At 33.3% G+C, this 14153-nt stretch overlaps 1 protein-coding gene across 6 annotated transcripts in view; it reads left to right on the top strand.

Moving 5' to 3' along the window:
- Window positions 1-11950, top strand: part of LOC126753198 (dual 3',5'-cyclic-AMP and -GMP phosphodiesterase 11) — a 171862-nt gene extending 159912 nt beyond the window's left edge. For 5 of the 6 annotated variants that reach the window (XM_050464442.1, XM_050464441.1, XM_050464443.1 and 2 more), the window contains 9 exons: window positions 262-420; window positions 491-667; window positions 4393-4479; window positions 4603-4770; window positions 5146-5273; window positions 5340-5528; window positions 5641-5860; window positions 6725-6808; window positions 6879-11950. In XM_050464442.1, the coding sequence (XP_050320399.1) occupies window positions 262-420; window positions 491-667; window positions 4393-4479; window positions 4603-4770; window positions 5146-5273; window positions 5340-5528; window positions 5641-5860; window positions 6725-6808; window positions 6879-8078 (2412 nt within the window). In that variant the 3' untranslated portion in view covers window positions 8079-11950. The remainder of the gene's footprint in view (window positions 1-261; window positions 421-490; window positions 668-4392; window positions 4480-4602; window positions 4771-5145; window positions 5274-5339; window positions 5529-5640; window positions 5861-6724; window positions 6809-6878) is intronic. The other variant, XM_050464440.1, reaches the window with a different exon arrangement.
- The last annotated feature ends 2203 nt before the right edge of the window (window positions 11951-14153 follow it).

The following is a 14153-nucleotide window of genomic DNA, read 5'->3' as shown; positions in this document are numbered from 1 at the left end:
ACCCTAATGTTCATTGTTTATTATTATTCTAGCGATTTTCTTTTTTAGTTAATTTTTTAGAAACAATAATAAACCATAATTTAAAATAAATAAATGGCAACCTCTTTAGAAATTAAAAAAAGAAAAGTTTGAACCGCGTGAAGCATATTTGGTATTCAGAATAATATACGAAAACGGCAACTCTATTTAAAGTATCATATAAAAACATATTTCAAACCAAAATATTTTCTACCAACTCTCTTTTTTCTCTCTTTCCCACAGACTGTGAACATACCAAATGCTTACGAAGATGATCGCTTCGACGCCAATGTCGATATCGAGGGCAACTTCAAGCACAAGTCCATATTATGTATGGCAATCAAAAATTCACTGGGTCAAATAATTGGTGTCATACAGCTGATCAACAAATTTGATGATCTGGTGAGTACACTAAACAACTAAATGGAGTATATAGTCTCATATTGCTTTTTGAATTTATCTCTCGCCACAGAACTTTACCAAAAACGACGAGAACTTCGTCGAGGCTTTCGCCATCTTCTGCGGCATGGGCATACACAATACACACATGTACGAGAAGGCGATCGTGGCGATGGCCAAGCAGAGCGTCACATTGGAGGTGTTGAGCTATCACGCCTCGGCAACGATTGATGAGGCGCATCGATTGAGGGTGAGTCTAAAATAAGTGCTGAAATTAATTCAATTAAATGCAGAAGGCAAAAGTGGAAATATGTCTGTGTGTGCTTAGAAGCATATATGTTGTATCCTTACCGCTTTTAACTGATGTGCTGTCGGCTTGTCAGTTCCGTTTGTGGCAAATTGGTTAGTCAGCTGCCAAAGCGCTGGCAATTAATTTTATCTTTGACAATTTCAAGCTTTTGCGGTATAATTTATTGCCGCACATGCTTACTGCAAGTGACATGTGTACGCGTTTACGTGTAACGGCATCACATATGTGTGTGTGTGTGTTTGGGATATTTGTGCGAGTGTGTTTGTAATTGCATATCAATGCAGTACTCATGGGCTCGCTTGTCAATCGCGCGCTGGGAAGATGTTATAGAATGCCATGCTGCTGTACAAGACATTTCCAATTTGACCTCAATAACCATATTTGATTGAAACACAAATGCATATTTGCATGTGGTTTACCAGTGTATTGTGCTACAAGCACGTTGCATATTCTAATGCACTTGATTGTGTGTGTGTGTGTGCAAGTATTTTGTATTCCTTTGGCATTTATAATCATCTTGTTGCGGTTTGTTGACATTTCCATGTGGGTTTTTGCAGCAGATTCAAATTAAATGTGTCCGAGATGATTCTGCTCGCAATAAATAGAAATTTATATTTTAGTACGTCGTGTTGGTATCGCAGGTTTTTTATTGGTTCTATGTGCAGGTTAGAAATATTCTTTCATTTACCTGTATTTAAAGAATATTTTTGTAATTATGCTCCATCTAAGCAGATTGTATCACTTTTTTCTTGTTGTTGTTGTTCTTGTAGAAAAGTAAATTTCATTAAAAATATATGAAACGAGATATTTTTTGAAGCAGTTGAAAGTGAAATTCGAATTCTTCTATCAGATGTTTAGAAACAAATAGAAAACTCCTTGGCGGAGGACAAAGCAGCTCATACTTGGAGAGACTTTCTTAGAGGTTGTCCTACCTAGCCAAAGGAAAAAATCGGCTTTTCGACCCACCCTAATGCTTCTATTTATATCATACATCATATAATGTCTCTAACTATTTTTCATAGAATTTTACTCTATCTAAAAAATAACAACAATTAATACCGGTTGGCTAAGTTTTGGTGCGAAAGAAGACATCTCATATTTCTAAAATTCTATAGCTAAATAGCTGCTTTTAAGATTTCTAATAGAATATGTGTAATATTACGTAATCAGAATTGAATAATTCGTCTAAATGTAGGCAAGCGACTTCTTTAAATGAAATTCTACCTAGCCTACATTTAGGCGAATAGAGGAATTTTGGAAATTTTATGGAAATTTTTATTGAAGATGCCTTTAAATAAAATTGTAGCTACAATTGAGAATGCCCCTAGATGTAGGCAACAATTTTATTTAAAAGCGTTTTCAATAAAAAAATTTCATTTAGAGTTGTCTGTTGCCTGCATTTAGGCGCATTATTTAATTCTGATTACGTAATAGTATAGATATATGTACATATATCTATCTCTGAAAAGTAACTATATATGCATAATAGGGTTAATATTATTGTCACGAAGAACTTATTATAAGTAACAGGTTAAAACCTCTTTTAAGTCCTATAGAAGCTCCTCGTCCTGACTATATATATTTGTAAATGGCATTTTGCAAGAATTAAGCAATAATTTTATACAGAACATCGGCCAGGATTATACCCCAGATTACTAGTAGTCTCACTCTCAAGGTTCTCAGCTGAGGAAATCGTCAAAGAATTACTGTCAGTTTACCTCTATTTTGCAATATCAACGTTTATAAATGCCATAGAGCGGTCTATAGCAAAATAAGTTAATTAAATTATTTCAGTTAATTAAATGCCCAAAAGCTGAGTGAACTTTTTTTCTCTACTTTTTGAACAAACTTTCTGTTCAATATTAAAGACGCTCTCAAACAATTGGCTTTGCCTCGTACTGTTATAATTACCATTTCCATAACGAGCAGCATTTGGCCACAAATGTATATCAACTCCGTGTAAAAGCAATTAACTTAAAAGGACATGTGTCCAGGGAATCATAACTATCACTTTAATTACCAAACAGTATATGACCGTACAACTGAAGGCACACACACACACACACGGAGTGCTACTAAAGGTAGCGATATACAGAAGCGAAGTCATAAAAGGAAGCCCGGAAGCCATTTAAGCATAAACATAATTGATTGACTGTCGTGCCACCAACAACAAGGCGCAACAACGTGCCACTTAAAGCCATCGCAGTAACGTGGCAGTTCGCTTGGCATGCGAAATTTGCGCTGAGTACAAATAAATGAGCTCACGTTTTTGATAAGAGTGAGAACATAAGATGCGGTAGATGAGTAAGGTGTATATAAATATATAAGTATACAATGTATACTTATGTAATGTTTGTGTGCACATATTTGTTTGTATGAACTTATTTTGATATAATAGAAAATATACAATTTAACATAATTACTTAGCTTGCTTTTACAGTTACAGTTAGTTATTATTTCTAACCTATTTCCTTAACCCAAATTCCTTTTACTGCTGTCAAGCGCAGTTAAACAAATTATGTAATCTTCAAGTTCTACATTTTTCCAACTTGGTTATGCTTATACTTCAAATAAAAGTTTGTGGCTTTTTATCTGGGAATTTCTCCTTAAATGCGGACATTTCAAACAAAGTCACACACATATACATATATATTGTTTTCATATACACATGTATACATATACATGTTACGTAGATGACATCCTTCGAGGCATTTAAATGCAAATGAACTCATTACTGTCGTGCTTATCCATTTGCTTATTAGATTTTATGAAAGTTAGTGTTCTTCGCAATAAGATAGCAATTAAACGGCTAGCAACATCTTTTTTACATTTTAGTTATTATTTGGTATAACTAATTTGCTTCAAGTGGCTAACCGAAGAAATTAATGGGTCACAATATTAGAGTATGAGTTTTCAAAACAACAATAACAACAACTAGCATAAATAAGATCTTCTAAGCGGAGCACATCTAAGCGGCACACCTACTATGACAGCCTTAAAAATGGGTTCTTTGGGTATTAAGGAAAAAAAACTACTTTATAAGTTCTTTTGAAATTTAAAGAGTATATTTTTTAAGAAAAAATTGAATATTTTTGTAATTTCACGCTGTTTTCGATGTCACTAAAAAATGTTCTCCACTCCTGCAGTGGTTTCGGCCTTCTCCGTGGATGAAACTTAAAAAAATCCTCAAGGGTAGATATTGGCAGTACAATGATAAATGATCGAAAAAAACTTAAAAAAATGAGAAACTGACGTCGTTTAAAAAAAAAGTTGAATAATGCTTAGAATTTTGGTCCTTTTTTGCGATTTTTGCTTCGATCATAATATGATGGTAGGTTGTCTAAAAAACTCTATAAAGAACATGCGGAAAAATTTTACTTAAAGTATCTTTTGTTGAAATTCAGATGAGATTAATTTCTTCCGTACTGCAGTATTCTAATACTTAAAGCATTTCGAAACTAAAGCTCATGTTGAGAACGAGGTCTCGATCGCCACCAGACTGCCTTAAAAACATATATGAATTCAACTCTCAATCCTTTCAAAGAACTTCGGCATCGAAATAGTGTATCTATTACTAAAGAGAGTCAGAAAGATCTCTCAAAATCTAATTTCTCAGTATCTAATCTCATAAGCTTGTAATAATTATTTTATATATTTCATTTCAGCGTTTACGTGTGCCATCGGCTGCGCATTTTCGCTTGCACGATTTTCGCTTTGATGATATACACTTTGAAGACGATGATACATTGAAGGTAAGTCTCACATATAACGTTAAAAAAACACATAATGCTATTAAAAATGTAAAAAAAACATTTATTTTTAGTTCCCTCTAGTTTTATAAAATCATAGTTTACTATAATATCCTATATTTTCAGGCCTGCCTGCGCATGTTCCTCGATCTGGACTTTGTCGAGCGTTTTCACATTGACTACGAGGTGCTTTGCCGTTGGCTGCTGAGTGTCAAGAAGAATTATCGCAATGTTACTTATCACAATTGGCGACATGCCTTCAATGTGGCACAAATGATGTTCGCCATACTAACGGTATGTACGAGAAAAACTTCAACATTTAAATATATGAAATTGGCAAAGGTTCGGTGTTACGGTTGGCTCTTTTTTTAGTTCTTAGTTATTTTTTTATTTCTTATTTTTTATTGCTGTAATTTTTGCTTATATATCATTTTTTTTGATTTTTTGCAACTTTTTACTCGAAATTTTATTAAAAATTAGTTTTGTAAATTCTTCTACACCAACATTTTGTTTCCTTAAACATTTCCCGGCTTCACTTCAATGTATTTTCTCGCATGCAATTTTTCTCGCTTCACGAAATCTACATTTCTTTTAGAGCGTAGTTCTTTTCTACAATTTTGAGTTTGAATTGCCAATGTTTATTTTTTGCTTTTGATTGATTAATCAAAGATTTCCCATAATGGACAGGCGACGCAATGGTGGAAGATTTTCGGTGAGATCGAGTGCTTAGCATTGATTATCGGTTGCTTGTGTCACGACTTGGATCATCGGGGGACTAATAACTCCTTCCAGATTAAGTAAGTATCCATTGAAATAATAGCATAAAAAGCGCTAGTCTTAACAGTGATTTAATATCTTTATAGAGCCTCCTCGCCATTGGCTCAACTATATTCGACCTCCACCATGGAACATCATCATTTCGATCAGTGTTTGATGATTTTGAATAGTCCTGGAAACCAGATTCTGGCAAATTTGTCATCAGATGATTACTGTCGCGTTATACGCGTTTTGGAGGATGCCATATTATCGACGGATTTGGCGGTGTATTTTAGGTGTGTAGCTACTTTATAAAAGTAAAATTATTTTGTAGATTAAATACTAATATATTCCAATAATAATTGTATCATGATGTATCCAAAAATTATAATTGTGTTTATTTTTTAGAAAGCGTGGCCCCTTCCTGCAATCTGTGAAGGAGCAGCCCCTGAGCTATTGGGAGGCTGACGAACCGCGCGCTTTACTGCGTGCTATGAGCATGACTGTCTGTGATTTGTCGGCTATTACAAAGCCGTGGGATATTGAGAAGCGTGTAGCCGATTTGGTGAGTTCGGAATTCTTCGAACAGGGCGATATGGAGAAACAGGAATTGAACATAATGCCCATTGTAAGTATTCTATGAAACTAAATATTTTTTTCTCTCTTTAAAAAATATTTGTTTGTGAGTTGTTTTGACTAGAAGATTGTCGTAAAATATAAAACACTAAATCAAAATTTCTGAAAGAAAGAAAGAAGAAGAATAATTTTCGAAGTGGTGTCGATGATCTTAAATACTTTTATATATTGGTATTGGGACCGGTGATGAAAAAAATGTTGGATAATTATTCGAGATTGTGGGGAATGACTTGTAATACCTTTAAAAGCGGGAGTTGACATATAAGAAATTTTTGAAGAAATTGACATTGTATCACTGATTTAGTGATAACATATCATAACACAACATATGTAACATAACTTAACCTAACATAACATAACATAACATATTATAACATATTATAACATAACATAACATAACATAACATAACATAACATAACATAACATAACATAACATAACATAACATAACATAACATAACATAACATAACATAACATAACATAACATAACATAACATAACATAACACAACATAATATGCCGTAACATAACATATGACTTAGCATAATATAACAACAACTTCGCGTAATAAATGATCAGCCAAAAAACCGTTCACCAGATTCCACTTTCTCTTCCGGTACTTTCTCGTGACAGAGAAATTCCGTTCGATCAGTTCAGAGTTTTCTTCTACTAGGACAGAACTTTCTCTCACGTTTTTGAATTGAAATCTAACGTTTTTTTTATATTTTATGACAATACTTGTGGACGTTTTCATATTTTGATCTTCCAACTTTGGACCTAGGACGAGAGTTTTTCGATCGAAATTTGTTTGTACTCTTTATTTATTATGTCTACTCCATTTTTTTTTATTTTTTCAGGATATCATGAATCGCGAGAAGGAAGATGAATTACCAATGATGCAAGTCAACTTTATTGAATCCATTTGCTTGCCAATTTACGAGGTGAGCTCCCAGTAATTAAAAAAATTTTCGAACAATAATAGAATATATCGCTTTCCTTTAACTCCTCCAGGCTTTTGCTGATCTCTCCGACAAATTGGAGCCACTGGTCGAGGGTGTACGGGAGAATCGAGAACATTGGATCGAGCTGGCGCAACAAGTACAAAATAAAGAGAATGCAGCCAGTAATACAAATGGCTGCGCAGACACGACCAAGCAGAATGGTTGCATTTCGGATGGACGCAGCGATTTGACTGATGAGATCGGCACGACGAACACAACGAATTGTGACAGCAACGCCGACGATGGCATATCAACAGGCGCCGAGTGCGAAATCGACGAGCAGAGTGATAGCAAGAATCCAAAGGAAATTAACAATTGCAACAACGATAACGATGATAATGATGAAGACGACGCGCACTTGTGCGCCGAAGAGGAGGAAGCCGCCATCGAAGCGGATGACGACGACTCGGATGTGGAGGCGTCGCGTCATTCCAATGGCTGTTTCTCCTCCGGCTCGAGTGGTTTGAGTACACCACCGCCCACAGGCGAAGACGACAGCCTACCCACTTCGCCGGCCAAAACGACACAGGCGAAACTTATCGCGGCAAATCTGAATAGTCTTAATCAGCGTACGCTCAAATCGACACGCAACTGTTGTCGCAGTTGTGAATATGTGCGCTGCAGCGGCAATATGCGCAAGGCCTCCTCGCTCAAGGGCGCCAAAGAGTTGCAGCAACAGCTGAATACACAAAATGGCGGCAGTTGCGGTTACTACAGTCGCAGTGCACCCTCAGTGAGCAGTTGTGGTGTGACGAGCTCTGCTGCCAGCTTACAAAAACAACAAAATCACAGTGACAGCCAGCCCAACCAGCTGCAGCATCACCATCACCATCACCATCATCGCCATCACAGTCATCAGCATCATCATCATCACCATCACCACAACAACAACAAACATGCGGCACATAGTGGCAATGGCGCCACTGGCAATACGTCAAGCGGCGCCGAAAGTGATCGGATACCGAAAATTGTGGGTAAACTGGGCAACATTGATAGCTTGCAATATCTGGCTAGTGGTGGCAACGGCGCCAGTGATGCGCTGCTGCACGCAAATGCCGCCAAGGGCACACCAAACGGCATCGCGTTCACACCAAATGGCCATGTCACCTATTTTGCCGCCAGCGATGTGCCCACACTGGTCGTTTCGCCGACGGCGGCGCCCGCAACAACAACAGCAGCGACGACGGCGACAAGCGCTTGTGATAAATGAAGTGTTTAAGCGAAGTGCGTGTGAGAGCTTTGTGCGCTCACATGGCAGTGTTGTATTTAGTATATGTACATATGTATCTGTGTATGTGCTTGCAATGGCTTAAAGTGCGTATGGCTGTAGTGAAGGTGCGGCGCGTGCTGCTATCTGTGGCTCAAACGCGTGCACTTACGGTACAGCTAAAGCAAATGCGTAAATTACAGTTTTGTTTAAAGGTAATTATTGATTGTACAGCACATATTTCGCTCTGCGTCTGTGTGTATTATGTAACTATATTGGGAACTGTTTGAAGTTTGAAGTGGCGGTTAAAGGGAGAGTTTATGAAAATTTACATTTGTTTGGTTTGATTATTTGTGACATCAGGCTAAATAACATTAAACACCTCAAAAAACTTGTAACAAGTTTTTATATATTTACATTAGGGTGTTACAGAATTTTGCTAAGTTGTTTTTAGTGCGACTTTTTCTCATTCAGTTGTCTATAAATGATGGTTATGCTATCTTTTATAAAAAAGTTGATTTCAAATTTAATATATATCATATTTTATGGCTCAGAAAAAATGTTTTGAAGAAAAAATTTCAGTCAGGTCGGTGTAGAGTCCTAAAAAGAGGTATAATTTCGACAATTTATTGTTGGTGTAAGAAAGGAGAGATAGTATATTTCTCTTAGGGTCTTTCAAACATGTATTTGAGTTTTTTGCAGAAATATTTGTTGACTTTTAGATACAAAATGGCGACAATTTTCCGAATCACCTTTTCCAAGAGAGAATCTGAGGTCAACGGTAGCTCTAAGGACTCGTGCTATTTCAAACATAATAAAAAGTAGATCTTAATCTGAAAGAGAAAAATATAGAGAAGTATGTGTTTTCAGTTTTACGTAATTTTTTTCGAAAAATGCTGAACTTGGAAAAAAAAATTACATTTTTGAATAAAAAAAAATAGCAAATTGTAATTTTAGAAAATATATGACATTTTTACTAAAAATTGTACTATGAGGTTTCAGTTAAAATATCTGGATGAAACATGCAGTAGTCTACATGTCCCACCTCGCCATATTAAAAAAAAACAGTTTCAAACAAAAAGCGCTTAGAGGCTGGAATGTGCTGAAACTGGCTGACCTGAACTCCGATAGGAGCTGATTAAAGAAGGCAATAATTCGTTTTTTTACTATTCTACCAATTAAATACTGTTTTAAGTAGTCTTCAGTACACTTTATAAGTCTAAATAAATATTTAAATTTTTCGAAAATCTCAAGTAGTTATCGAAAATTCTATAGAGTCCTAACCTTACTTAAAACCAAAATTCGAAATTCAAATTTAAAAATTTTTAATGTGAGCTAAGCATAAATTTGCTTAATTTTTTTTTTTTTTGAAAAAAACTAAAGTTAATTATTAACAAATAATTCAAAAAATTTTCAAACATAAACTATTTTTAATTTTTTTTAACATTAAAATCTCCATACAAAGCTAATCACCCCAAATCAACACAAGCGAACAATTTTCAAACCAGAAGCAGCCAAATTCCCTTTCACTACAGTACCAAAGCACTCACCATAGTAAGCAAGTTACATAACATAACATAAGCACAAGTAGTGCAGCAAAACATATGCAGTTGAAGCGAAAAACCTTATGAAAGTGCATACTGAGCAAAAAAATAAATAAAAAATAATAATTATATAAAATGTACTAATTAAAATTAGCTTAATTTAAAGTTATCATAAACCTAACGATGAAATAATTTTTTCTATATATTTTCTTTTGCTATAATATTTTACTATGTCTCAATAGTGATATGTATTTGAGTGTGTATAAGTTTTTTTATGTTTGTCTGTATTTCTTACAACAGTGTGTTTGTATGTATAGCTATTGTATTAGTTGTGTGTGTAATTCAGCTATTGTATTAGTTGTGTGTGTAATTCAGCTGTTAAGTCTATACTGTGCATAAGAAATGCTTGAAAATATGTAGTATTTACGCATACTAGTTCAATTTGTAGCATTGTATTAGTGTTAGTTGAGTTTTGTTTACCAAAAATTATAAATATACTTGAAGCAAATAGTTTAAGAGCAAGTTAATTAAACAACTAAACTTAAGATGAAAAAAATTTGATGAGAAAAATTAAGAGAAAATAGTAAGAGCGTGGAAAAAGAAATAGAAAAAATCAAAGAAAATTTGAAATACATTCTTTTATTGCAAAATAAAAAGCAAAAACAAAAATAAAAAATCCTTAACAAAAACAGCACATAAATTTCTAAAAACTTAGCAGTTTTTGCAAAACATTTCTCATTGCAAAAATAGTAAAAGATAAAAGATATCTAGTGATTTAACTTATAAGCGTTTGTAGCGGTGTTTGTTACAGCTCTAGCTTATACTCACACCCACACATACAAGTAGTGTAAATATTACTTACTACAAATTAGACACATACATACATATATATAGTTTATACATTAAACAGAAATCCTATATTTTCACAAGTTCGAATTTAATTACATTAATAAACCGTTATAAACGTAGCAGTTTACGTTTCAAATACAAATATAATTAATTTAAAATAAATAAAGTATTTAGTTTTAAGTGTGAAAAACTAAAACAAAAATTCATACATATGCATATGTGTATGTGTGGCTGTAACTAAGTATATATGTATGTAGTTTTCAGCCAAATGTTGGTTAGCATAAACGTATTCAATACAAGGCGCAGGAAAAAAACTAAAATTATTGTAAACATATATAGTTGTACAACAACTGCTATTCCCAAGTCCCTCCCAAGCTAGCGTTTTTGGCAGAAGCAGAGGCGCTTGAGATTGCTACAAAGTGAATTGATTAATTTTATAACGGCAAATGTTGCATTAAAAGCGTAGAATGAAGCAGCAAAGTAATGAACAGGAATTGTTAAGTAAAAAAAATTTTAAAAATTAATATAAAAAGTAATGAAATTTTAGAAGATAAAACTACGCGCTGAAATATAAAGTAAAAAAAAGTAAGAAAAAGTTTAATTTATTTAATTAAATTTAAAAATGAATTCTAAAAATTTTTGAAATTTTTTTAAAAATTGCAGACATTGAAAATTTAGTGCATACAAAAATAAAAAATTTTAAAATTTCAATAATGCAAAAATTTAAAATTTTTAATATGCAAAAAAAGTTCACATTTTTATTTAATAAAATCCAAAATTTTTATTTTAAAAAACCTAATTTTTTTTATAAAAAAAATTAATTTTTGTTAATTTATTAATTATTTTTTATAAAAAAATAAAATTTCTTTAAAAAAATTAAATTTTTTAATAAAAAACAAATTTTGTTAAAAATATTGTATTAAATAAATTTTATTAAACATTTTTTATTTAAGTTATAAAAAAAATTTAATTTTTATTTTAAAAAGTGTTCAATATGAAATAACAATTTCCTTTGCAATAAAATAAAACAAAATCAGTATACTGCGCATCAAATAAGTAATGTTAACTCTACTGCGCACGCGTACCGCTCTGCTTATATAACATATTTGTGTGTTCTAAACGCTACACTCGCGCTAATAAGGAAGCAAACATAGATCTTAAATTATGTAAAAGCACCACACAAATTAATGCTGTATCTGTGTGTATGTAAATATTTAAGCAACAAGATATGTAAGTTTTTATGAATGTGTGTGTAAGCCCTTTATTATTTTCAATTTTTTGCGTAAAATTTTACTGAATTATTACGCAAAAACACATGGAATAGCAATGAAGTTACACAAAAAAAATTAACCTATATAAATTAATAATTTATTTAGCATGTTTGCCAACTATAGAGAGAAAGAAGGAAACAGATTTAGAGAATAAAATAAAAAAATAAAATAAATAAAATGAAACTTTTATTGCAAAACCTACCACTTTAAATATGTTTGTTTCATTTTACTTGCGTGCAAATGTGCTAATGGCAAAATTAGGCCATTCATAGCATACCCACAGGGGCTGACTTTCAGATGCCTTAATCAGTTGCTTAATCTATTCATAAATATATATTTATACCTTAAACAGTTTGCCATGATATTTGAAGCACCCAAAATGAAACGTAAGAGACCCTATGTAGTAAATATACAAATGATCAGTGTGAGGAGTTCAGTCGGTTTTGTCATGTTCGTCTAACAGTATATGTGGTATATACGAACTAGTCGCTTAGTTTTTGAGATATCGATAAAAAATCTTGTACACATTTTTTATTACTAAGAAGCTACTCATTTGTCGAAACGGCCAGTATCGGATCACTACGGCACATAGCTGCTGTACAAACTGAACGATCGGAATCAAGTGCTTATATAGGAAACTTTTTCATTTGTGCAGGTATTTCCACGAAATTTTGCAAAGATTATTGCCCAAAGCAATGGTGTAACTACGTAAGAAATTTTTAAGATCGAATCACTATAGCATATAGTTGCCATACAAACTGCGCGATCAGAATAAAATGCTTTTAAGGAAAGCTTTTTCATTTGATGAGACACCTTAAAAAATGTTGGCATGGGTTATAGTCACAGGCATCACTATAAACACCAAACCTTTTTTTAGATCGAACGACAATATCAAGTTTTGTATTTGTGAAGCGTATTATAGCTTTGATGCAACTGAAGTTAACGTCTTTTCTTATTTTTAATGAAAATATATTTTTTGGTAGTTTATATTAAAAGCAGATTATTATTGCTTAACAAAATTCAAAATAAGTCGGAAAAATTTTATAATTTCTCCTAAAAAATAATGTCCTGAACACAATGGAGAAAATTCAAGTCTATCTGTAGGCGTTCAACAATGCTATGAAAAATTAATTTTGTTTTTAAACTTTGAGAATCAATATAGACAGTGGTTCCAATCGACTGGAACGATTTTCGGTTAATTTAAAAAATTATATAGTGCGGAACAAGGACGGTCGAAAGTACGATGAAGACATTCCTCGTTCTACACGAGTTTCAACCTCTTCAAGTGATGAAAATATTATAAAAGTAAAGGATATGATGCTTAAAATTGTCAGGCAAGTCTTGGAGAGATGCCAAGAGAGCTCGACATCTCACGCTAGTGCGGCCGAATGATTGTGGTCGATATTTTGGGTATGAAACGCGTTCTTGCTTGACTTGTCCCGATAAAGCTGAATTTTCCAAAAAGAGTACCGTAAACAGGTCTCTTTGGATATGTTTGATCGTGAGAATTCCAATCCGACATTCGTGAGGAGCATTAGAACTACCGATTGGACATCAGTTTATGAGTTTGACATCAAATAAGTTAACAATCATTGGAATGAACGGAAAAAACGAGCCGGAACGCCAAAGCCGGTCAAAAATCAAGGCTACGCTCACTAATTTTTCGAAGTCTGTAGTTTGGTGTATCATGAATTTGTTCCGGAGAGACAAAGATCAATAACGAGTTCTAGTCGGTCGTATTAAGGCGTCGGAATTGTGGAAGAACAATTGATGGATTTTACACGGTGATAATGCTCCATCGACGATTGTGACCGAATTTATAGCGAAATAAATACCATCGATCAACCACCGTATTCACAAGCTTTAGCTTTTTTCTGGTACCCAATCTGAAATTGCCGCTCCGTTGAACCTGCTCTCAATCGATCTAAAGATAAAACAAAATTCGCTGAAGAAGCTGCAGGCCATCCTAAAAACTCTTTCGAGGACTGGAAAAATCGTTGGCATTAGATTATTACAATTGCTTTTTATGTCACAATGTCTGACTGCTTATGATCAATCTTCCATGGCTTCTTGTGAATAAATAACCAAACTTCAAATATTTTTTAACACATGCATTTGTGTTCTCATTTTTATTTTGTGGCATTTATTCACTGGGTAAAAATATGCAATTTATATTAGTTTGTATATATTGTAGTATATTTAAGTATATTTCATTATAAAATGTATTTAAAAAATATTACAAAAAATTCGTAAGCTAAAAATTTCGTTTCATATATTTCATCGTTTGTATAAAAATGAAATTGTTTTATAAAGAAAGTAAATATAATAAAGTCGTTCGATAAACTACACAGGCAAAATAAATATTGCGAAGATAAAAAAGTATAAAAATAGTAGAAAGTTTACAAAAGTTGGGA

This window comes from Bactrocera neohumeralis, chromosome 3 (genome assembly GCF_024586455.1).
Source record: "Bactrocera neohumeralis isolate Rockhampton chromosome 3, APGP_CSIRO_Bneo_wtdbg2-racon-allhic-juicebox.fasta_v2, whole genome shotgun sequence".
NCBI lineage: Eukaryota > Metazoa > Arthropoda > Insecta > Diptera > Tephritidae > Bactrocera > Bactrocera neohumeralis.
This window is presented reverse-complemented; position numbering and strand designations above follow the sequence as displayed.